We start from the raw sequence: 25,962 nt of genomic DNA on the forward strand, positions 1-25,962 counted from the left end.
CACATAGTAGTCACTTAATAAGAGCTTGTTCTCTTCCTCTTCCCCATTATGTACTTCCTGAGTGCCTTCTGTATGCAGGGCTCTGTGCCAGGCTACCCCAAGGTGGCAACAGATGGACAAGAGAACTTGGCAAAGATCCAACCTAGCTCCAATACAAAGCAGAATGTTATGTGACAAGAACCATGAAGGAGGCTCAGACACAGAGCCAGAGGGCTTCAGAGAAGGGAAGTCTTACCACCAGGTAGGGGGGTTAAGGAAGACTTCCTGTAGGAGGTGGTTTTCACTGAACTTTAAAGGAAGGCAGAATACAGGGGATTTGGCACAGTGAAAAAGAATACTGAATTGGAAGTCAGGAGATCTGGGCTAGACTACAGGCTATGCTGCCAACTAGCTGTGTGACCTAGGACAGGTTGCTTAACCTCTCTGGGCTGCAATGAGATGATCTCCATGATTTCTGAGTTCCGGTGCAGCTCTGATATTCAGTGATTTCACTTGGTAGAGATGATGGGAGTATTGGGAAAAACAGAAAGTAAAATATTCCTCCTGTCCAGAGGAAATGCAGGATGGGCAGACAACAGATACCCAATCGGAAGAAGACAGGAGGAATCTTCAAACGGGGAGGAGGAGATTGTCCAAATAAATGGTTTGAGAACAACAAATTTTTTTTAAACCTTGGGTACCCATTCATTCTCTGAAGCCACATTTAGGATGTCTAAGTCATAGTTATTAATATACTTGAGCCACATCCCCTTGTGGCCCTCTAGGTCCTCAAGTAAGGCCCTTTGACTGAATCCAAACTTCACAGAACAAATCCTTTCATTAAGGGGTTGGAGTGGGAGGCATTTAGGGTTGGAGTCAGGGATTTGTTCTGTGACTTACAAGGTGTTAAGCACTTTACAATCATCTCATTTTCAAGTAGTTTTCTACTTGATTCTCTAAGTATATCATCATATCATCTGCAAAGAGTGATAGCTTTGTTTCTTCTTTGCCTATTCTAATCAATTATCTCATTTGATCCTCACAACAACCCTGGGAGATAGATGCTGTTATTATCCCAGTTTTACAGATGAGGCAATTGAGGCAAACAGGGGTTAAATGAATTTCCCCAGGGTCACAGAGTTAGTGAGTGTCTGAGACCAAATTTGAATTCATCTTCCTAACTCCTGGCTTTACCACTAGATGACATCTAGGTTGCAAACTTAAATGACTAGGAGCATGGTGGTGCCTTTGACAATCATGGGGAACTTGGAAGGGGAAGGATTTGGAGGGAAAGATAACGAGTGCAGTTTTGGGCTTGTCGAGTTCAAGACGTGAATGGGACATTCCGATTCAAGTTATCTAGCAAGCATTTGGAGATGTGAAACTGGAGGTCAGTAAAGAGGTCAAGGCTGGCTAAATAGATTGAGAATCATCAGCATAGAGTCGATCATTGAATCCATGGGATTCTTATAATGATATTTTAAAGTAATTGAAGGTACAGAGTCTACAATTTACAGAGATGATGGAGTGAGAATCAGCATTTTTGCCCAGCTCATCCTAATGGGTATAGGCCCTGGAAACTCTCCCCTCCCCAACTTCCTTGAACTTTCCCATGTGGTCAAGTCTCTGGCATTAGCCTGAGGTATTGACCCTTTTCAACTGGCCTTTCATTGTGGCCCCACACCCCATCTCCTAATTCTACCTTACTTCTAACCTAGCCCAGCCCATCATTGTCTGTTACTTCTGAAATACCCCCCTACCCCTCACCTGCCACTTCCCACACTTAATTCCTTCTAGATCCCTTCTCTGTTCCTACAGACTTCTGTATAAAAGATCCATCTTACCTCCATTAACGTGCTCCGATTCAATCTGGCCCGCTTGTCAATACAAGTGTCACAAATGCTCATATTCCTTAAGAGTCTGGCCAATTCTGAGACTCCTTAAGATCTTGCCCACCTCTATTGGTGTTCTAAATAAACCTTGTCTTTGGATAAAAGAAGGCTTGGGACGAATTCTTTCAAGGCAGGACCTGCACCTTTTGCCCTTGAATTTTAGGGTTCCCAGCAACCCTAGACTGCAACAACCCAACATACCTAATCTACAACAACCTAGAAAACTGCTATACCAAATTCTGAATGAAAAAGCCAAGAAAAGGTCACAGTGAGTCATTTTTCCAGCTCAGGGTAGCTTAGGAAGACAGAGAGGACTGTGGATACTGGGATGGAGACTGGCTGGGAGCTCAGTACAATGGCAACAGCAGTGGGGAGCATTCTAGCACCTAGGGATGGTAAGACTGAACACCAAGGCTGGAAGCACCAGGCCAGAAAGAGATCCCAGGGGACCCCTAAACTAGTGCTGGGAGCACAAATAAGCACCATCTGACAGCTCTGTCATCCACTACCCAGTTCCAGGTCACAGGGTCAGGGTGGAGAGGAGTGGTCACAGCTTTGAGCAAGAGAGGCCTTAGTTGTGCACAGGGGAAGGAACAAGATGCAGAAGCTTAGATGTGGCTCGGAGCCCAAGAGCAGAAGGAGGACTCAGTTCTAACCTTTAGCCCCTCACAGAACCCTGCAATGGAGTAACAGAACAAGGTCAAGAAACCAACACCAAACAGGAGTCCAACAATTTGGTCACTCTGAACCTGCAGAACCTCCCAGCAGGCTAAAAGTCACTGAGTCCAGCAGCAGGTTACAGAAATTCAAACATATACAGGCCAACTGATCCAAATTTGGGTCAGGAACTTGCAGACCAGGAGAGCGGTGAACAGACCTCTCCCCCCATATTACACTGCTTTGGAAGCACCGAAAATTTGCAGGCCCCCAGACTGAGCTTTCAAAATGGCAGAAAGTCGTAAAAAGACAAAAGCTCAAGGCAGACATCTTCCCTATAAGTGAGCATATCCCAATACAGACATAAAGTCCAAAGTCCAAGAAGTAAGCAGGAAAAATGAGCACACACACACACAAAAAAGAACCTGACCATAAAAATCTAGTAGCATTTTGGTGGCAGTGAAATTCACGACACAAACACAGAAGGCAATGATTTGAAAACATCTTCAAGCAAACTTCAAAGAAAAATGCAGGGGCAGCTAGGTGGCACAGTGCACCGGCCCTGGATTCAGGAGGACCTAAGTTCAAATCCAGCCTCAGACACATAACACTTACTAGCTGTGTGACCCTGGGCAAGTCACTTAACCCCAATTGCCTTGCAAAAAAACCAAACCAAAACAAAAAACAAACAAAAAAAGCAAAACAAAGAAAAATGCAGATTAGATGGAAGCCCAGCAACAATTCTAAGAAGAGTTGAAGATGGAGGCAGCTAGGTGGCACAGTGGATAGAGCATTGGCTTTGAAGTCAGGAGGACCTGAGTTCAAATCCAGCCTCAGACTGAACACTTGACACTTACTAGCTGTGTGACCCTGGGCAAGTCGCTTAACTCCAATTGCCTAAAAAAAAAAGGAAAGAAAGAAAGGATGAATGAAGGTCCATAATCATAACTATGAATGTGAGTGGGATGAACTCACTCATAAAATAGAAGAGGATAGCAGAATGTATAAGAATCCAACAACATGTAGTTTACAAGAAACATGCTTAAGACAGAAAGATACACATGGAACAGGCCTGTACAACCTGCAGCCCATGGGCCACTTAACAGCCCTCAGACTGCTTGTGGCACACCAAAGGATTTCAGGTGACCCATGAAAAATGTAGAGAAAAACATCCTTTGTATGTAGAGGAAATCCTTTGTGCAGGACTGGCATAGAGTTAAAATAAGGGGCTGGAACAGAATTGGTTATACTTCAGCTAATATAAAAAAGGCAGAGATGCCAATCATGATCTCAGACAAAACAAAAGCAAAAATAGAGATAAACAGGGAAACTACATTTTGCTAAAAGGTACTATAGACAATGACTCAATATCAATACTCAACATCTATGCTCCAAATGGCATAGCATCCAAACTCTTAAAAGAAAAGTTAAATGAGTTATAGAAGGAAACCGTAGACTATACTAGTGGGACCTCAATTTACACCCTCTCAGATCTAGTAAATTTAACTATAAAATAAGCAAGAAAGAAGTTAAGGGGGCAGCTAGGTGGTACAGTGGGTAGAGCTCCAGCCTTGGAGTCAGGAGTTCCTGAGTTCAAATCTGAGCTCAGACACTTCACACTTACTAGCTTTGTGACCCTGGGCAAGTCAACCTTGATTGCCTCACCAAAAAAAAAAAAGTTAAGGAGATGAATAGAATTTTAGAAAAGTTAGATGTGATAAACTCTTGGATACTGGTGGATGGGAATAGAAAGAATTAAACTTACTGCTCAATTGTACAATGAACCTTCACAAAAAACTGTCTATGTATTAGGGCAAAAAAATCTCATACACAGATGCAGGAAAGCAGAAATGTTATCCATTTCTGACTATAGTGCAATAAAAATTATATTCAGTAAAGGATCTTTGAAGCATAGATAAAAAATTAATTGGGAACTAAATAACTTAATCTTTAAAAATGAGTGGGTCAAAGAACAAATCATACAAACAATCAACAATTTCATTAAAGATAATGATGACAGTGAGACAATTGTACCAAAGTTCATGGGATGCAGCCAAAATAGTACTTAGGGAAAATTTACATCTCAAATTTGTGTGTTTACATACATAAAAAACAGCAAATCAATTAATTGGGCATGCAACTAAAAAAAAATACCTAGAAAAACATAAATTTAAAAGCCTCCAATTAAACACCAGACTAAAAATCCTGAAAATCAAAAAAGAAATTAACAACATTAGAAGTAAAATGCCATTGAACTAATAAATAAAACTAGAAGCTGTTTTTTAAAACAAATAAACACACATGAAAACAAATAAACCATTAGCTAATCTGATTTTTAAAAAGAGAGAAAACCAAATTATCAGTATCAAAAATTTAAAAGATTAATTCACAGCCAATGAAGAAGAAATAGAAACAATTATTAGGAGCTATTTTGCCCAACTATGTGCCAATAAAACTGACAATCTAAATAAAATGGATGAATATTTATAAAAATGTAAGTGCCCCAGATTAACAGAACAAGAAATAGGATACTTAAACAACTCTATCTTATTTTTTGAACTTTTAAAATATTTTATTTGTTCCAATGACATGTAAAAACAATTTATAATATTCTTTCTTTAAAATTGTGAGTTCTAAATTTTCTCCCTCCCTCCACTCCTTATTCAGAAAGTGTGCAATTTGATATAGTACAACCCTATCTTAGAAAAAGAAACTGAACAAGCCATAAATAAGCTCCCTAAGGAAAAAAACACTCCAGGACCAGATGGATTTACATGTGTATTCTACCAAACATTTAAAGGATAATTACTTTCAGTATTACATAAACTGTTTGAAAAAATAGGTAAGAAAGGAGTCTTATCAAATTCTTTCTATGACACAAATATGGTCTTGAAACCTATACCAGTGAGAGTCAAAATTGAGAAAGAAAACTGTATTCCAATTTCCCTAATGAGTATTGATGCAAAAAACAAAATAAACAAAAAAAAAGCCCAAAAACTTAAAACACTAGCAATGAGATTACAGCAATATATCACAAAGACCCACACACTATGACCAGGCTAGATTTATGCCAGGCATGCCAAGATTGGTTCAATGTTAAGGAAACTATAAGCATAGTTGACCATATCAATAACAAAACCACCAAAAACCATGTTATTTCAATAGATGCAGGAAAAGCTTTTGACAAAATATAGCACCCATTCCTATTAAAACACACACACACACACACACATACACACACACACACACACACACACACACACACGCACACACTAAAAAGCGCAGGAATGAACGGAACTTTTCTCAAAATGTTAAATTGTTGTTCAGTCATGTCCAACTCTTTGGGACACCATTTGGGGTTTTCTTGGCAAAGATATTGGAGTGGTTTGCCATTTCCTTCTCCAGCTCATTTTGCAGATGAGGAAACTGAGGCAAACAGGGTTAAGTGACTTGCTCAGGGTCACATAGCTAGTAAGTGTCAGAGACCAGATTTGAACTCAGGTCTTCCTAATTCCAGACCTGGTACTTCATCCACTGCATCACTGAGCTGCCCCAAAAATGTAAAGTAGTATCTATCTAAAATGAAGAGCAAGTATTATCTGTAATGGGGAGAAGAAGCTAGAAGTCTTTCCAATAAGATGAGAGGTGATGCAAGGATTCCATTATCACCATTTTAATTCAAGATTGTATTAGAAATATTAGCTGTGGTTTGTCTTTTGTTTTGGAAGAGGACCATGACATCAGGAAGATGATAACATGACTTGCAAGTGAATTGGATTTAAATGAGGGAGGGCTGTGCAAAGTCACCAGCCTCATTCTTTCTTCCCTCCAGAGTCATCTGGGTCCAGTGGCAAAAGATAGATCAGGACAACTGGAGATGGCCCAGAATGCAGTCGGGGACCTTGGCCTTTTTAAGCTAAGGTCTTTCTGAGTTCTCACTTTGAGCGAGGCAACATCCATTCAGTGATTTGGTCTGTTTAAGAAATGAGTCAAGGGACGGCCCCTTTAATTTAAAAAAAAAATCAAACTGGGAGGGGAAGACCTTCAAGGTTGCTGGCCCAAAGAGAAATAAGGTCTCCCATGACATCCCCTGATGTCTTGATCCTCTTAGAGAACAAAGGAGAAACCACAACCTGTGAGTAGTCCTAGCTGCCCCAATGGGGATCCAGCTGGCCAATTCCAGTTAGGCAATTCAGCTTGTCCTCCTCTCTTCTCTTCTCTTCTCCTCCACCCTCCCCTCCTCTCCCTCTCCCTCCTCTCCTGTCCCTACATGGGGTATTATGCCCTTATCTGAGGAAGTTCTGCCCAAAGAAAAGTAAATTTTGATGGCTGAAACTACCTAGATATCTTGGGGTTTACTAGCTAGATTTCTTTCTTAAAGATTATTCTTTACACCCATTTCACTCTGGCTCTTTGGCCAACATTGGCCAACAACAGGTCCCTGCCCAAGAGATATTAGCTATAGCAATAAGAAAAGAAAAAAAAGTTGCAAGAATAAGCATAGGCAATGAGGAAACAAAAGTATCACTTTTTGCAAATATGATGGTTTACTTGGGGAACTCTAGAGAATCAACTAAAAAACTAGTTGAAACATTTAACAACTGTCGCAGTTACAGGATGTGAAATAAACCCACACAAATCATCCATATTTCTATATATGCAAAACCCCAGCAGGAAGAGGTAAAAAAAGAAATTACATTTAAAATTACTACCCTAACTGACTCCAACTCTAACCCTAAATGCCTCCGACTCCGGCTCCAACTTAGTAGTCAAGACACACAGGAACTATGTGAATGCAATGACAAAACACTCCACACAAAGACATCTAAATAATTGGAGAAATATTGATTGCTCATAAGTAGGCCAAGCCAATACAACAAAAGTGACAGTGCTACCTAAATTAATTCACTTATTCAGTGCCATATCAATCAAACTATCAAAGAATTGTTTTATTGAACTAGAAAAAAATAATAAAATGCATCTAGAGGAACAAAAAGTCAGGAATATCAAGGGAATTATGGGGCAGCTAGGTGGCTCAGTGGATAGAGCTCCAGCCTTGGAGTCAGGAGGACCTGAGTTCAAATCCGATCCCAGACACTTGACACTTACTAGCTGTGTGACCCTGGGCAAGTCATTTAACCCTGATGTCCTCATACACACACACACACACACACACACACACACACACATACACAAAAAGGAATATTAAGGGTAGACAGAGAGAGAGAGAGAGAGAGAGAGAGAGAAGGGGGCCTAACAGTACCAGATCTTAAACTATTCTGCAAATCTGTAATCATCAAAACAATTTGGTACTGGATGAGAAATAGGTTGATCAATAGAACAGATTAGGTACATAACATATAAAAATAAATGAGCACAGTAACCTGAGTGTTTGATAAATCCAAAAGATCCCAGCTTTTGGGGTAAGAACTCGCTATTTGACAGAAACTTTTGGGAAAACTTAAAAGTAGTATGGCAAAAATTAGACATAGACCAACATCTTATATCATATATATACTAAGATAAGCTCGAAATGGGTACATGATTTAGACATAAAGAGCGACATCATAAGCAAGTTAGTGAAGCATGGAAGAAATTACCTGTCAGATCTATGAATAGGGGGAGAGTTAATAAACAAGCAAGAGATGGGTTCATGGGAGGTAAAACAGATAACTTTAATTCTATAAAAATTAAAATTTTTTTTTTGCACAAACAAAACCAATGCAGCTAAAATTAGAAGAAAAACAGGAAACTGGAAGCTTTGCAGCAAGTTTCTCTGATAAAGGTCTCATTTCTAAAATATACAGGAAACTGAATCAAATTTATAGGAATAAGAACCATTCCCCAAATGATAAATGTTCAATAGGCAGTTTTCAAAGGAAGATGTCAAAGCTATCAATAATCACATAGGAAAAATGCTCTAAATCACTAATAGTTAGAGAAAAGTAAACTAAAACAACTTTGAGGTACCACCTCATAGCCTTCAGATTGGTTAAAAGAACAAAAATGGGAAATGATACATGCTGGAAGGAATGTGGGAAAATAGGTACATTTTTAGTATAACTTCCCCAACCATTCTGGAAAATATTTTGGAACTCTGCCCAAAAGGCTATTGAACTATGCATATCCTTTGACTCAGCAATACCACTACCAGGTCTGTACCCCAAGAAGATCAAAGAAAAAGGAAAAGGACCTGTGTATTAAAAAATATTTAGAAGAACTCTATCTATGGTGCCAAAGAACTGGAAACTGAAGAGTTGCCCATAAATTGAAGAATGGCTGAACAAGTTATGGTGCGTGTATGTATGTGTGTGTGTGTATATATATATATATATATGTGTGTGTGTGTGTGTGTGTGTGTGTGTGCGCGCGCATGTATGCATACACATACACATACACATACACATACACATACACATACACATACACATACACATACACATACATATACACATACATATACATATACATATACATATACATATACATATACATATACATACACATACACATACACATACACATATACATATACATATATGATAGTATACTTGTGCTATAAGAAATTATGAAGGGGGTGGTTTTAGAAAAACCTAGGAAGACTTGTATAAACTGATGAAAGTGAAGTGAGCAGCAGCAGGAGAACAATCTACACTGTAATAATATTGAAAAGATTATGAATTGTGAAAGACTCAGTAACCCTGGTGACACAATGACCTACCACAGTTATACAGGACTCATGATGAAACATGATATCCACCTCCAGAAAAAGAATTAATGGACTCAGAGTGAAGACTGAAGTGTATTTTTTCTCTTTCTTTCTTTTCTTTTTTTTGGAGGATGAGGGGAACATGCCCAATGCAGAAATGTTTTTGCATGACTATAAATATTTGTAATAAGTTTTGCTTTTCTTTCCTGTTTATTGGGTAGGAGAGGGAGTAGGGAAGGAAGAGAATTTGGGGCTGAAAAAAAAAAGAATAACAAAATGTCTCAGTGCTTTAAAAAAATAAAATAATTGAAGGAAATATAAATTTCATTTAGAAGCTAGTGAAAATAAAGTCATAATTTTTTCTTATTCAAGTTCATGAACTCCTTAAAATTTGTCTTGGTGCATGGGTTTCAGGTTAAGAACCCCTGCCCTATAGAGAGGTATCTTCAATAGCAGGGCATAAGTTAACCCTTAACTTTGTTAATCTTGACTAAGTTCCTCTTGATCATGCTACCTATAGGGAGGAAGGGGGAATAAACAGGACTTGGTCATTGATTTTATAAGAGAGGTGAAAGAGTGAGAAGAGTCAAAGATAGCCCCAAGGTAACAGGGAAGTGAAGGAAGGGGAATGATGGTTCAATAGACAGAAGGGGAAGTCAGAAGGGAGAACAGGGTGAGTTTGAAGGGCCAGGGGGACGTCGAAGTGATGTCCTACTACTTTCACTAAGGAGCTGGGTCACTTTGAGTAGACCACTTGCTTTGCCTGGCCTCAGTTTCCCTCCTATGACACGGAGGCACTCATACCTGCCCTTCTGAGTCCCAGGAGGTGGGATGAGAATGAAGTTCACAAAGTAGGAAATAGGTGGCCCAATGAAGTGACAGGTAGTTATACCTGGGGATCAGGGCACAGGGATTTTTCTGAACCCAAGGCAAGGGCTGGGCGGGGCAGTGGAAGGTGGTGTCCACAGCTCCCAGGCAATGCATCCTGGCAACGTTGTGGGTGTGACAAACACCAGCTAACAGAGGCTTCAGCTGAGGGAGCTCGAGCCGTCCTCCTCTCAGTTATCAGCCCCCAACATGAAGCTGCTCTGCCTTGGGGGGCTCATTTTTGCCCTGGAAATGTGGGGTATGGAGCAGTTGGGGGTGGGAAGGACAAGGGTGTGGGGGATGCCTCTCCTGAAGTATGGCCTTCTTCCTTTCCACCCCACCCCAGTCAGAACCAATTCTTGTCTTTGAAGGTGCCTCGGGTTTACTCAACTTTGGGGACTGTAAGAGTTTAGTCCATGAGCTGCTTTCTCCTGGGACAATCCAGGCTCTTAGAGGTAAGCTATCCTCCTGGGGAAGCCCCTAGGGTGGGAGTGAGGCTGAGAGCAAGGAAAAGGGAAGGAAGTCCAGGGTGAACCTCAGCACCAAACTCCCGGTCCCCTTGAGCATCCCGACCTCCCCAGTGTAACTACCTTTGACTACTGCCTTCTAAACTACCCCAAAGATCCCTTGTCACTCAACAGAGATTTCCGCCATCCACTCTGGGAATTATATGGTATGCTGAGAAGAGTTCTGTATTTGGAGTTAGGGGAGCTAGGTTCAAATATATGTTTTATGGCTTTCTACAGGTATGATCATGGACAGATCTGTTAAAAATGTAAATCTTGCAGCTTGGTGACACAATGGATGGTGTTGGATTTATAATCAGGAAAACCTGAGTTGGAATCCTGCCTCAGACCCTACCTTGTGTTTCCCTAGTCAAGTCACAGCCTCTCTCTTTGACTCAGTTTTCTCATCTGTAAAATAGGAATGACAGTACATATCTCAGTCAATGAGCATTTATCGAGTGCTTACTATGGGCCAGGCTCTGCATCTCACAGAATTGGTATGGAGATCCAGTAAGATGATGTATGCATAGTACTTGGGGGACAGCTAGGTGGTACAGTAGCCAGGGTAGATTGGGGTCACGAAGACCTGAGTTCAAATCCAGCCTTGGATACTCACTGGCTGTGTGACCCTGAGCAAGTCACTTAATTTCTGTCTGCCTTAGTTTCTTCACCTGTAAAAATGTGGATGATAAGAATAGTACCTACTTCCCAGGGTATCTATATGGATTAAATAAGATAATATTTGTAAAGTGCTCAGCACAGTGCCAGGCACATACATAGTAGTTACTATATAAATGTGAGCTATTATTATTTACAAACCTTAAACTGCTATATACATGCTTGCCATTGTTTTTCTTACTTTTTTTCTCTGGGATTTAGTTTCCCCACCTGTAAAATGAAGAGTTTATGGAAACTGATCACTAAAGTCCTTTCCAGCTCTATATTCTATGACCCAGGGGTAAAGAGGGCAGGCACAATTCTCCCCATATTGCAAAGAAAACCAAGGCCTTGAGAAGTGATGTGACCTGTTCAATGTCAATCAATTCCTTTGCATTAGGGCCAGGAACAAACCTCTTTCATTATGATCTGAGGTGCTGGTGAGGGAATCATAGGATGCAGAATCAAACAGGCATTAGAGACCATCTAATTTAACCCTCCCATTTTATAGATGCAAAAACTGAGGCCCGGAGTAAATAAATGATTTTCTCAGGATTTCACAGGTAGTAAGTGGCCGAGCCAGGATTTGTACTCAGGTCTTCTGACTCCATTTCAGCTGCCTGGGTTCCTATGGTGCTTCTAGGTTGCCCTCGGGGTGTAAAGGGCACAAGGAATCCAGATCACTGAGCTGTGGTTTGGGTGCAGGCTTGCCCTGGATTGTGAATATCTCTGAGAAACAGGCACCTGGCTCGGTCATCCACATATTCTCTTTCAACTGCTCCTGCCCACCCACCGTAGAGCTCGACAGTGTGAATCCCCCCAGCTCCTTCTTTAATCAGCCCAGCTTCTCTGGATATTACACACAGTATTTGGCAAAGGTACGAGGGTCTGGGGTTGGGGTGGTGAAGGAGGTCTTGGAGAACCAGGGCTGGCCTCCTACAGCCCTTACTTAAGGGCTATCAGCTATCATATCTTACTAAAGTCTGTGTTTGGGTGGGTGGGTAGGGGGATAAATATTTTAGGCACTGGATAGGACCTTCGGAATTTCGATTCATTAGGCTTCTGTGCCTCAGTTTCTTCATCTGTAAAAGGAAGGGATTGGACTGAATTCAACTCAACAAATATTTATGAGGGCCTACTCTAGGCAAAGTGCTAAGGTCCCTTCCAGATCTAAATTTCTATGATGCTGTGAACTAGACATAGTCCCTTCTGTTAAAGAGAGAGGGAGATTGAAAGAGAATTCACAGAACACACAGTTGATGGAGAGGTCTGAGAGCCCAGAGCGTTCCCAGGCTTCCTAGGATCAAGAGCTGAATGGGACCTTAAAGGTCATCTAGATTGGTCAGGGGCAAATTGGTAGCACAGTGGGGAGAGTGCTGGGCCTGGAGTCAGGAAGACACCTTCCTGAGTTCAAATCTGGCCTCAGACACTTACTATGTGACCCTGAGCAAGGCACTTAACCCTGTTTGCCTCAGTTTCCTCCTCTGTAGAATGAACTGGAGAAAGAAATGAAAACCACTCTAGTATCTTTGCCAAGAAAATCTGAAACGGAATCACAAAGAGTCAGACATGACTGAAAAACAACTGAACAAAAAATAAAGATTGGTTTAGTCCAGAGGTTCACAAATTTACTTAGCCAACCACCCTCTTTTCAAAAAAAAAATTTACTTAGTCCCCCCCCTGGAAATCTACTTTCTCTAACCCTTTAATGGTTTTTTAAAATTTGCATCATTTCAAAAAATATAAAATAAAAAATAACACATCTTATGGGGCAGCTAGGTGGTGTGGTGGATAAAGGACCGGCCCCGAATTCAGGAAGACCTGAGTTCAAATCTGGCCTCAGACACATAACACTTACTAGCTGTGTGACCCTGGGCAAGTCACTTAACTCCATTGCATAGCCTAAAAAAAAAAAACTCATCTTAAATTTAATAATTTATTGTAAATTTGTTGGTTTTTTCCTGCATTGAAATTATGATGACACAATATTATGTCATGTAACTGTATAGTATCATATTGTAAACAAGTCATTACATGCACATATTCCTGCCTATGCATGTTTGACTTCCTGACAACACAGGACATACTTGCCTGCCAACACTTGCTTGTTAAGACCTGTTGGCAGACTTGACCACTGATCAGTTATAATTTGCATTTTGTGGATCATTATTTGGAAAATTATTTGGAAAATAATGTAATCACTATTACTTTAACTCTGTTATACAACAGATGAAACACGCACGAATGGTTTTCCAAAATTTTCTTCTCTTCTTTCTTTATGCTTCCACCGCTCCCTTATTTTTATTCAGTGCCCTCCTATTACACTTGAGGTTACTACCACTCCTCTGGATCATTCCAGTGCCCCGCAAGGGGTGTCACCCACTTTGGGAACCCATGGTAGTCCAACCTTCTTATTTTATATATAAATGAAAAGGCCTAAAGAGATCACACATGCCAGCTCCTACCTGTTCCCCTAGCCACTGACTCCTAGGAAGAGCCTTCAGGACACACTTCAGGCTGGGGTCCAAGGGGTATAGCCACTTCCAATTTCCTTGACATCCTGAGTAGCTGTCCCTATTTGTCTCTGCTGGGATGTGAGTTCCTGGGAATGGATTGAGATCTGAGAGTGGAGGAAGGACATGATCTGGGCAGGATATTTCTTTCTAATTTAAAAAAATTAAAATTTAAAAAAAGTCAATCTTCTGTTTTTTGCAACACATTTGATTCAGAATCTCTCCTCCTGACTGCACCTCTCATCCAAGGGTTCTTTATATAGGAAAGGCTGGAGAAGGCAGGACAAGACAGCCCAAGAGAGGTCCAGAAGAGCAGTGTGAGAAGGAGATGGAGAGAAGGACAATGGGGGTCCCAGGGAATGGGATGGGAAAGACTACTGAAGGGGTGTGAAGAAATCACTTCATAGTCTGGTTTGTAAAGCCTCATAATGTTTGGCTTAAGTGTTTTAAAGGTTAAATTTTAAAACAAGACAGTGTGAGATCAGCACACACACGCACACACACAAATTGGCATAAAATGTGCTCAGAAATTCTCAATTTATGATGTTACAATAACACAAGTCACTATGCTACTGCTTCTTGGTCAAAGTTAAGGGGGAGGAAGGAATTCTTTACTCTAGTGGTTACCAAGGTTGTTCATAATGAGGTGCTTCCTATTTAAACTAATTCTTCTTGTTAATTAGGTGCTAATTTAGCTGTTAATTTTTGCATCTCTTGCGACTTGCCTAAAGTCACATAGCTAGTAAATAGTGGAGACTGAGTCCAACTGCAGTACTTTCTGATTCTTCAGGGGCTCCCGAACAGTTTAGTAATAGCATTAATATATCACTTTAAGGTTTTGTAAATCGCTTTGCAAATATTATCTCATTTTATCCTCACAACAATTCTGGGAGATGTTCGGTTGTTTTTCAGTCATGTCCAACTGATTGTAACCCCATTTAGGGTTTTTTTCGCAGAGATACTGGAGGGGTTACCATTTCCTTCTCCAGCCCATTTTACAGGTGAGGAAACTGAGGCTAACAGGGGTTAAGTGACTCACCCAGGGTCACATGCCTAGTAAGTGTCTGAGGCTAGGTTTGAACTCAGGAACAGAAGTCTTCCCAACACCAGGCCTGGTACACTATGCATGATGGCGCCACCTAGCTGCCCCCAAGAGATAGGTGCTATGATTATCCCCATTTTATAGATGAGGATACTGAGGCAACCCAGAGTCACAAAGCTACTAAGTATCTAAGGTGAGATTTGAACTTCCTGACTGCAGGTCTAGCACTCTATCCACTGTACCAGCTGTGAGGTACTCAGTGGATGCTGTCACACTTACCCCTAGGTGACCTTAAGCAGTGCAGCCAGGCTGGATGCTCAGCAGGTAAACCACTACCAACTCAACCTGAAGCTCACATGTATGGGAAAAAAGTGGAATCTGCCCCTGTCTGTTGAGGTGTTTAAGGCCCATGATCACCCCATTTGTCTGGGCCGGGTCTTCAGCACAGGTAAGGTGGGCACAGGGTGGACACAGAGGCCCTTGGGAGCTTTGCTCAGATGGCCCCAGCACCCTTGGCACAGTGATGTGGGTCTAAGTGGACACTCTCCATAGTTCTTCTGGCACCATGCCCATGACCTAGAGCACGTGGGGAAGGGTGCAGGTGACGCCTCCCCCTATGCCTTTTACAAAACCCTTTTTCTGGCACCTGGGAGCTAGGTAGGAAGTGAGAGGGGGAGTCTCCTCTGTCAGTGATCTAGTGCAAAGAAGCAGTGGGTTAGAAGGGAAGGAGCGCTGAATTGGGAGGCAAAAGATCTGGGTTTGAATCTACCCCTCTTGTAACCTCTCTGAGTCTCAATCTCTCTTCATCTGCAAAAGGAGGAAATTAGATCATTTCTAAGGTTCTTTCTACCCTTTAAATCCTGTGATCTTCTTGCCTGGGGCAGCTGGGGACAAGGTGCAGGTTCTGGAGACTGTGGAACCCCAATCCCTGATCTACGTGGTACTGCTCCGCAGGGGACTGACTGGTTTCAAGGTGAGCCAGGGGGTCAAGGCACAGGAGCTCAGAGCCTAGGGAATGGGCAAGGGCTAGCCCTCTCTAAACCCCAGGCAGCCAGGCATAGAATTATAGAATAATAGAGATTCTAGGCAGCTGAGACATTGTGAGGAAAGGCGATGGGGTGGGCCGTCAAGATGGACTTGCTTGGTGGAAAGAGTTCTGGGCTTTGGAAGTAGGAGACTTGCTAGCTGTGTGACCCTGAACATATCACCCAACCTCTCTGAGCTTTTGTTTCCTTATCTGTAAGATGGGGGTAATAGTAGCCCCTACTTTACTGAGTTGTTGTGAAGATTAAATGAGAAGATAAAAGCAAAGCATTTTGCAAGCCATAAAGCCTTATCTAAATGTTAGCTATTATTATTGTTATTATTATTATGTAATAATATTATGGCAACTAGGTGGCACAGTGGATAGAGTGCCAGACCTGGAGTCAAGAAGACCTAAGTTCAAATCTGACCTCAGACACTTACTAGCTGTGTGACCCTGGGCAAGTCACTTAACCCTGTTTGCCTCAGTTTCCTCATCTGTAGAATGAGCAGGAGAAGGAAATGGCGAACCACTCCAGTATCTTTGCCAAGAAAACCTCAAATGGGGTCACAAAGAGTCAGACATGACTGAAACGACCAAACAACAAAAAAACCCAATATTATATTATTATATAACATCATATACAAATCATCATTATACTATTACATTATACTATTACTTATACTATTACTATAGTATATAGTATAATATATGTTATAGTATACATATAGTATACTATAGTATATTGTATAATATACATAATAATATAATATGCATTATACTATTACTTATACTATTACTATACATATACCATTATACTATTAGATGAAGTTTATATATAATTATATAATTATTATATTATCTAATATATAATCACCATCATGTTATATAATATGACACATAATATTATTGTATATTAGGAATAATAATAAGACATGGGACATGCTCTGGGACAGTGAGAGGCTTATATAAAGGGAGCAGTAGAAGAGACAGGTGGGTAGGTAGCAATAGGATTTCCCCAATTTACAGATGAGGAAACGGAGGGTAAGTGAGTAGCTCCGGATCACCTGGCTAGTAAGTATCAGAGAGCAGATTCAGATCCAGAACCTCTAACTCTTTCCCTTACCAGAGTGAAGTCGGTTTGTGGAGGGCTTAGCAAAGAAGAGACACAAGTTGGGGTCCCTGATTACCCACTCCAGCCTTTTTCCCCATAGATGATGCTCACAAGCCCCCGAGATGCCGGATCCTTCTCTATCAATGAGCTGGGGCAGGTGCTAACCCCCAGCCAGGGCCTCATTGGTAGTGCCTACAAGGTGAGTGTCGCTTGCCTGCTGGGCGCTGGAAAAATGGATGAGATGCTGAGCCCCAGAAGAAGGAGAAATGATGGGAGGTGCAGGGTGAAAGCTGGGAAAACTCCTAGGCTGAAAGAGAGGGGGGACAGTGGGTATGTTGGACATGGGAAAGGCAGTACCAGCCTCAGGCTTCTTTCTGCACTGCCTGCTGCCCAGGTGATCCGTTCATTAATTCATTCAACCAATATGTATTAAGCACCTACTGTATACAACCAATCAACCAATAAGCATTAATTGAGCACTTACTATATACCTGGCACTCTGCTGAGAGCTGAGGATACAAAGAAAAGCAAAAACAGAAAATCAGTCCCTGCCCTCAAGGAGTTTGCACTCTAAGGGGGGAGATAATATGTATGTACATATATGTTTACAGAGTAGAAGCAAGGTCACCTTAGAGGATGATAGATGGAGTACTATGAGAATACTGTGCTGGGTCCTGGGGAGGAAAGGCACTTTAGACACACCCCTTGCTCTCATGAGTTTGCCATCTGATAGATCAATGGATGAAACACAGAGAAGAATAATATTATATGAAGAGAGCATTAGAGAGGCCAAAACCATGTGCTAGATGAGGTCCCCGGGAGAAAGTGACTCCCAGCCATGACTATTAGGAAAAGGAGAGCTGGGATTTGGGTTGGACTGTAATAGATGAATAGAAATTGGATAAGGCATGGAGGACCATCCTGAGCCGTTTAGGGTATATTCAGAATGAGGGCAGAGACTTGTTCACTTGCACTGGAGTGTACAGTGTACAAAACAAAGAAGTCAAGCTGGAAAGGTAAGGTGGGATCAGACTGTGAAAGGCCTTGAATGCCAGGTGTAGGAGTTTTGGAGGCAGTGGGCAGCCAGTGAAGATTGTTGAGCAGAAGCCTGGAGTGATCAGTGCTATTGATAAGGAAGATGATTCTTGGGGGGGGGGGCCTAAAGGATGGTTTGTTGGTGTGAGAGGCAGAGTAGGGTGGAGTGAGAGTTATAAGGATGTAAGTGATAACCCAACCTGGTGGTGATGAGGACCTCCATTAGGATGGTGGTGATTGGAATATGCTATTGTGGAAGTACTCAGATGGCGGAAGTGAAGGAAAGGGAAGAATTGAGAGCAACCCCAAGGTTCCAAAGGATTCTCTTCTCACTCTTCCCCTCGTTAAAATTAAAATTTCCTCAAGGTCTGGATGTTTAACCACTATATGGAAAAACAGCTGATTAAGAGGCAGGCAAGCATGGCCTGGAGAGAGTGAAAGACTTGGAATCTATACGACCCAAGTTTAAATCCTACCTGGAACACTTACTAGTTGTGGAGACCTGGGCAAGTCACTTAGCACCTCTGCGTCTCAGTTTCCCCATCTTTAATTATGACAGAGTTGGACTCAAGGGCTTCTTTAGCTCCCTCCTAGTTCTAAATCTATAATCCTATGACTAAATCAATGCACACTAAAGTGTGATAATTAATAATAAGCCAACATTTATGTGGCATTTTGCGGCTTACAAAGGGCTTTATGAATATTATCTAATTTGAAGTGGGGAGAGCCAGTGTTGTTATCCCCATTTTACAGAGAAAACTGAGATTCAGAGAAGGTCCCCACAGGTAGTAAATGGATGAGCCAGCCTTTAAATCTAGGTTTCCTAACTCTTTTCACCCCCAGACTTTCTCGGAGTGAATAACCAATAGCCTAATGTGTCAACCCTTTCTAGGGTAGTTGTATTTTAAGAAAGAGGTTTGTTAACCCAATAAACCTTATTAAAGGTCCAGGGTCCAGAAGGACAGAAACTGAGTCTTTGTATATCCCCCAGGCCTGCATAGTATTTATTGCATGGGCGAATGAATAAATGAATGAATGAATGAATGAATGAATGAACAAGCGATGCTATTACGGTAGGGTTTCAGCGAGGGTGGCAGACTCATGTGCCTTCACCTGCCATTTTGGTTTTCTCTTGGGTCTCACCCCTAGCACTTCCTGCTGAAAATCTTGGTCACTGATGGACAAGGCAGCAGCTGCCAGGGGACCCTGACGGTGGAGGTTCTGCCCAATCCCTCCAACAAGGTCTCCTTCAGGTAGGAAACCCTCCTCTCTCTGGGTCTAGGGCTGAGTTCTACATTGTGGGTCCTACACTGTGAGTCCTACGTTGTGAGTCCTACATTGTAAGTCCTACATTGAGGAATGTGGCCCATGTTACCTTGAGCCTCTTAACCTCCCTAGGCCCATCTGTAAATGGGATGGGGGAGGGGAAAGATTGGACTAGATGGCTGTGGGTATCCATTCTAGCATTACACTACAATCTTATGATTTCTTCTACCAGAGCTCCAAAGAGGAGGTAGGAAGAAGGCCTTGCACATAAGTAAGCAGCTAAAAAAAATGTATTTTTAATGGTCTTATTAAGAAAAAGAGACTGGTGTTCCTTTTCATTCCAACAATATTTACTGAGTTCCATGTAATTCCAAACTTCTTAATAATTAGAAATGTCCAAAAGTTGAATGGACAGGCTCTGGTATTAGTAAGTTCCTTATCCCCAGAAGTCTTTAGTGGAAACTAGATGGTCACTCATCAGGGAAGTTGTCTCTTCACTTCCAATGTAAATCCTCTCTGGTCCATCTTTCATACTGCTGTCTGGGAAATCTCTTGCTCACTGAATGACGCATAAACTCCTGATCCTGGCATTCACAACCATTCCAATCTAACTCCAACTTACTGGTCCAGACCTAGTTCATCCTACTTTCTTTCTCCCAGACCAACTGGACCACTCTGGGTCCCCCATTCTCACTCTCTCCTCTCTGAGGTAGTACAGAGAGGGAAGTGGGGCTGGGTCCATGTGACCTGGGGGATCAGTTACAGGATCACACAGGTTCCCAGATTTAGAGAAGAAAAGAACCTTGAGGGCCATCTCTTCCAGCTCCCCCATTTTACAGATGAGAAAATCAAAATCTAGGAAGGTAAGTCTCCTTATTTCTCAAACCTCTGTCTCCTCCTCTGCACAGTGGGAGTCATAATACATGCATAATTTCATCCACAGAGTTATTATAAATATAAAGTGAGATAAGACATATAATGAATATTGTAAGTTACATATACCAGCCTTTGCTTGTGTTGTCCCTGAATGCCTCAAATGGTTTTCTCCCCATCCCTCACCTCTCATCTCCCTACATTAAATACTTCTCTTTCTTTCTTTCTTTTTTTTAAGCTAGGCAATGGGGTTAAGTGACTTGCCCAGGGTCACACAGCTAGTGTTATGTGTCTGAAGCTGGATTTGAACTCAGGTCCTCCTGAATTCAGGGCCGCTGCACCACCTAGCTGCCCCCCCTTCTCTTTCTTTAAAACTTACATAATATACTATCTCAGGAAGTCTTCCTTGATGCTCCAGGTAAAAGTGATTTCTCCCTTCTCCAGTCTCTCATAGCATTCTACCTGGACTTCCCCTTTACACGCATCCCATTCTCCCTTGTAGCATTGATATTTAGGTCTATATGAATGAAGGAATTAAAAAGCATTTATTAAGCACTTATTCTACTCACTACGCTACTGTCTCTCAATGCTTATGGAATTGAATGTCGTAAAGGGGATACCTCTTCAGGTAAGGATTGGACTAGATGTCCTCTGAAGTCCCTTCTGACTCTGAAATTTTGTGATCTGTGATTCTGAATGTAGAATGTGTCCGGCTCTGGGCTGGGTCTCAAGGGGCTGACCAGCTATAGCCACCTCTCTCTTTTCCTTCTGGTTATTCTGCTCTGATGGAGGCGGGGACAATGCTAGGGAAAAGATCAATGAATGGGAAGGTACTTAGATTTGTTGGGCATATAGGATTCAGTTCCAGACCTTCAACATCTCTGAAGACCTAGAGGCTGGTAGAATGGTTGGCCAGGTCCAAGCCAATGGCAGCCGTGTTCGATATGAGATCACTGAGCCTGTCCCCTGCCCCTTATACTCCATCAGTTCTGGTGAGCCTTCATGGGTATGGGAAAGGTTTGGGGGTAGGCCTGGGCAAAGGTGAACAGGGCAGGTGAGGTGGAGATGTGTGCTGTGGGCCGGGCCATAGGTTCACTCCTCCTCACTTGGTGCACAGTGGATGGACTGATACGGACCACAGCTCCTCTGGATCTGGGGCGAAACCCTGGGGCTGCCGTCACCGAGATACAAGTAATGGCATATGATCCATTTCAACCCTCGATTAGTGCCCAGCTCAGTGTCACGATCAACGTGCTGCCCACCAACACCTGGGCTCCTCGCTGCACCCCTGCTTTGCTGGTGTGAGTTGTCAGCAGCCCGACTCTGCCCTTCTGGATGCCTCTTCTCCCATGAAACCCTCACCACCCAGAACCTACCAGGCTTGGTCCCCAAGATAGCTGAAGCTTCCTGATTGACTGAAAATGAGCCTATGATTATAAAATAAACCAAGGAGCTCAGTTCATGGAGTCCAAAGCCATCCTTCCTAGTCCGGGGGGAATATGGATGGTGAGGACAGGTGAAGCCTGGGAGAATTTTAGATTAGAATAGTTTAGGGCCTCTTCATCTAGAACTGACAGATTTCTTGTAATTGTATTTCCAGTGACTTTTCTTGTATGGATTTCTGAACTTTATATTCTCTCTTTTCTATATAAATGCTAGAAAATACATTATTATTGTTGTTTATCTTCATATATTGTTATTACTGTTATTGTTTATCTATCTTAGGGAAGAGAAGGGAAAGGGAAAGTGTGTGTTACCACAGTACCTCACACACAGTAGGCTTGCTGATTAACTGATTGATAGGAAAGGGAATTGGAAGAGCGTAACAGCAAGAGAGGGGGTACGGGGATAAGCAGTTAGAAATGAGGAAGAGAAAAACTCTGATGCCAGGAGTCAAGTTTGCTAAGCAACCAGAAAGGTCCTTGGGGAAACAGACACATGGGTTCAGGGATAGGGAAATTTTTTAAATTGTGAAATGAAGGGGGAGAGGACTGAAGGAAATGTGCCCAGGATGCACTCTGAGAGAGGAGCTGGTATTATCAGAAATAGGCAGAGGGTCAGGTAGGTCTTGGGCCCAGGGTAGAGGTTTGTTTCACAGCACCTTAGAGGGACTCCCACCCAAGACTGGAACTTAGAGCCTTTCAGAGTAGAATGGAGTTGGGAAATTTTGTTGGTACAGATTCCCTGCTGGTCCTTTTCCTTGGCCTTTGAAATCCTTACCAAGCAAACATAGAATGCTAGAATTGGAAGGGCCTTGGAGATCCTCCCATTCAACTCATCCTTCCCTCTGCCCCTCCTGATGAGAAAACCAAGAACCCAAGAGGTTTAGCAATTTGTCTGTGGTCACACAACCGGTCCATGTCAGGGCCGAGTCTTCCCACTCAGCATCAAAGCTTTCTCCAATGTACCAGCACTATCTTCCCCCTGAACATTCCTCATTTTGGTTCTTCACACCAACCCCGATATCTTTCCAACAGCACCCAAGTCCCAGAGACCATCCCTGTGGGCAGTATCCTGATGACTCTGGCCTGCTCTGACCCAGACTCCAGCAGCAGCACCTTTCATTATCAGCTCCGGCACCACAATGAGACCAAGTCAAACCACAGCTTCCGCCTACACGGTCCTGTCCTTGAGGTGCCACCCCCCTCCCCCACCGCCTCACTCCTGACCCAGGGCCTCTCTGGACACCACCAAGAGGGGATGTCGGCCCTGGGAATCCATTTCTAGAATGGGCAGCCCTGGACCTGATACAGTGGCCATGGGCTGGGATTTCTACCAAGGCTTGGCCCTGTGACTTGCTGTGGGCAGAGTGGAGAGTGGGGGTGGCTTTTTAGATAGTCCTTACCCATTCCCAAACACTTTCATGTCCATTTGATCCTCACAAGTTTATATAGTAAAGACAGGAAAGAGAGAGATTATTTGTCCTATTGAACCTCTTTATCATCCTTATTAGGCATTATGAGGTGTTAGAGTTATCTGTGTTTGTGTTTTATACTCTAGCAAATGCTCCAAAGAGCCTGGGATGGGGTCTCCTCTAAAGTCCTTGTCTCCCCAGCTCTTAGCCCAGTGTTCCATACACAGGGAGCGCTTAATAACTTTGTTCAATGAATAAATGAGAAAAATGAAGCCCAGATAGAATAAGTCATATCACCAAAGTCACACAATTCAGTTAGACAAATGCCTATTGCAAATCAATGTTCAAAATTTGTGTTCTGTGTGTGTTATGGGTGATACCAATATTTCAATAGAGAGAAACTTTGACGGGTCTGGGTCCTAGGAGCTACCATAGCAGTTAGGAGGAACAGCAGATAGTGAGACAGACTTGAAGGCAGGAAGACCTGAGTTCACATTCTCCCTCAGACACTTCCTTCTTGTGTGACCCAATTCAAGTCATTTAAACTCTTAGCTTCAGTCTCCTCAATTGTAAAATGAGGACAATAATATCACCTACTTCATTGGGTAGTTGTGAGAATCAAATAACTAATTGCATGCAAAGTGCTTTGTAAACCTGAATGTGCTACATAAATGTGAGGTCTCATTAATTTGACACCCTTCCTCAGTATTGGGGTGACTCTTTTTATGGGAATGCCAAAGGTCATACAGTGAGGGGCTGGGAGGGTGGATGTTTTCACCTGAGTACAGCTATGTGAGAAACTCTCAGCCTTTTTCACCCAAGAGAATCCCCCGGAACACATGCTTGGGGTGGCATCAACCCTGTTTGGCAGACTTGTTCAATGCCTGGGATTCTCTCTCCTCTCCTCTCTCTTGGACAGGTGAACAGTGCACTGGACTATGACTCATCTGCACCCAGTGTTCAGTACAGGGCCACCATCTTGGTGACTGACAGCGGCCAGCCCCCCCAAACCAGTAAGTCCTCTCGGGTCTTGGCTTCATCCAACTTCCTGCAACCTTCCGCTTTCCTGGGGTTAGAGCCTATCAGGACCCAGTTCTTCTCCCAGCTCCTTCCCCATATCCTATCTCAGAGTCCTCAATTTGCCCTGTTACAACCTTTAATTAGGTAGCATTCCACTTGTTACCCATTGCTTCCTTTTAGGAGGACCTCATCTAGCCCCTTAGTCCGGAAAGTCCCTGAGGATGGGGACAATGTCTCTCTCTCAGATTTGTGACTCCCCAAGGGCAAGAACTCTCCCTGTCCTCAGTCCTTAGTTCTTGGAGGGCAGGGGCCCCATCTCCTCCTCATGCCAGCTGTTCCCCAAGGAACAAGTTTCCTCCATCAGAATGGAGCCCCCCCCCCAAAGTAGGTGCTTGGTCTCCTCAATTTAGATATTTCCAGGCTGTCATTCTGTTGAGGTTTAGCGGTACTGGACCCTAAATGGCAACATGTGGGTCCTGCCCGAATAAATCTGATCCAAACCTTCTTTCAGCCAAACACAAGGTTTATTAATGATTCACCATTTTGGTCAGACTCTTAAGGAATCTGAACATTTGTGAGAAATTGGCTAGATTTTAAGAATCTGAGCACCTTAATGGACACAAGATGGACCTTATATACAAATAGACTGTGGGAAGGATCTAGGAGTGGCCAAGTAGTTTGGGGTGACTATGAGGAGGAGTCCAGGGAGGATCTTGATGGGGGTGGCCAGTAGGCTGGGGTGACCCGAGGAGGGGTATAGGATCTTGATGGGAATGACTGGAAGGTTGTGAATGGGGTCTAGATACAATCAAGGGTGGGAAGTAGCTGGGGGCCATCCCAAGGTAACAAACAGTGGAGGGCTGGGCTAGGTTAGGGGTAGCAGAGAACTGGGAGATTGGGCATGGGGGCAACAAAAGGCCAGTTGATAGGATTATAGCCTCAGGCAAATGCTAGACTTCCTTGATCAAATGGGAGTTCAGAGTCCAAGGTGGGGTTTCCTGGGCCCTGTAGACAAATGGGATCTAAATTCTTTTTGGGGCAAGGGACAAAGGTTTCGGCTTGGGCCCATACATCAAATCCAGTATGGCATCTAGGTGTTGCTGCACACAGTGGGAAATTGGGGGAAATGGTCTGAATGAAGTTCCCTGTCTCCTCCTCCCTCCCCATCCCCCACCCCCAACCCAGGTGAGGTGCCAGTGCTGGTGACAGTGACACCAGTGAATGAGTATGCTCCAATCTGTCCTTCTCACACATTCCGGGTCAGAGAAGATGCTCCCCATGGCACACTGATTGGCACTGTTCTTGGCTCAGACCGTGACTATCCACCCAACAGCATTGAGTACCACATTTCAGACTCATCAGGCAACTTCTACATTGACCCTCGCAGTGGTACCTACCTTCCACCATAAGCTTAAGAAAACTTCCCCTTTTCCCTTAAATTGTGGATTCTCAACCTGGGCTCCATGAACTCAGGTTTGCTTTGTTTTATTTTTAATTTTGCGAGCTGTATTTCCACATATTCTGAGAAGGGCCCCACGGGCTTTACTTTACCAAAGGTGTCCAAACACAAACAAGGTTAAGAGCCCCTTGGGGACATCTCCTAGTTTCTCTCAGTATCACAGGTTCTCCAGGTGGCCATTATTCCCCTCACCTCCCTCTCGTGTAAGATGGAGAAAGAAGAGGGGAAATAATAGTTTCCAACCCTCCAGCACTTTAAGGGTTACAAAGTATAAGAATGCTAAGAGGCAGGAAATTTCAGGATGATCCCTGGCTTTGTGAAAGTGCTTAATCAGTGCTTTCATTCTTTATCTCTATTTTGTAAATGCAGGAACTGAAGCTCAAAAAGGTTAAGTGATTTGCCTCTAATCCTACCGCTAGTTAAGAGTTGGAGCCAGAGCTTGAACCCAAGGCTTTGGATTCTAGATATGGTTGTAGCCCTATGCCTCTGAGACAG

General features: G+C 42.9%; 1 protein-coding gene across 7 annotated transcripts in view; it reads left to right on the plus strand.

Moving 5' to 3' along the window:
• Nucleotides 1-10,261: 10,261 nt before the first annotated feature.
• Nucleotides 10,262-25,962, plus strand: part of CDHR4 (cadherin related family member 4) — a 40,032-nt gene continuing 24,331 nt past the window's right edge. For 4 of the 7 annotated variants that reach the window (XM_020999285.2, XM_078152366.1, XM_020999282.2 and 1 more), the window contains exons 1-12: nucleotides 10,262-10,363; nucleotides 10,476-10,559; nucleotides 11,973-12,145; nucleotides 15,108-15,270; nucleotides 15,707-15,795; nucleotides 17,061-17,159; nucleotides 19,145-19,248; nucleotides 20,990-21,126; nucleotides 21,252-21,435; nucleotides 22,612-22,768; nucleotides 23,908-24,001; nucleotides 25,194-25,397. In XM_020999285.2, coding sequence (XP_020854944.1) covers nucleotides 10,315-10,363; nucleotides 10,476-10,559; nucleotides 11,973-12,145; nucleotides 15,108-15,270; nucleotides 15,707-15,795; nucleotides 17,061-17,159; nucleotides 19,145-19,248; nucleotides 20,990-21,126; nucleotides 21,252-21,435; nucleotides 22,612-22,768; nucleotides 23,908-24,001; nucleotides 25,194-25,397 — 1,537 coding nt within the window. In that variant the 5' untranslated portion in view covers nucleotides 10,262-10,314. The remainder of the gene's footprint in view (nucleotides 10,364-10,475; nucleotides 10,560-11,972; nucleotides 12,146-15,107; nucleotides 15,271-15,706; nucleotides 15,796-17,060; nucleotides 17,160-19,144; nucleotides 19,249-20,989; nucleotides 21,127-21,251; nucleotides 21,436-22,611; nucleotides 22,769-23,907; nucleotides 24,002-25,193; nucleotides 25,398-25,962) is intronic. The other 3 variants (XM_078152368.1, XM_078152369.1, XM_078152371.1) reach the window with 3 other exon arrangements.

The sequence above is a fragment of the Phascolarctos cinereus genome, unplaced genomic scaffold, assembly GCF_003287225.1.
Source record: "Phascolarctos cinereus isolate Bilbo 61053 unplaced genomic scaffold, phaCin_HiC Scaffold_4;HRSCAF=312, whole genome shotgun sequence".
NCBI lineage: Eukaryota > Metazoa > Chordata > Mammalia > Diprotodontia > Phascolarctidae > Phascolarctos > Phascolarctos cinereus.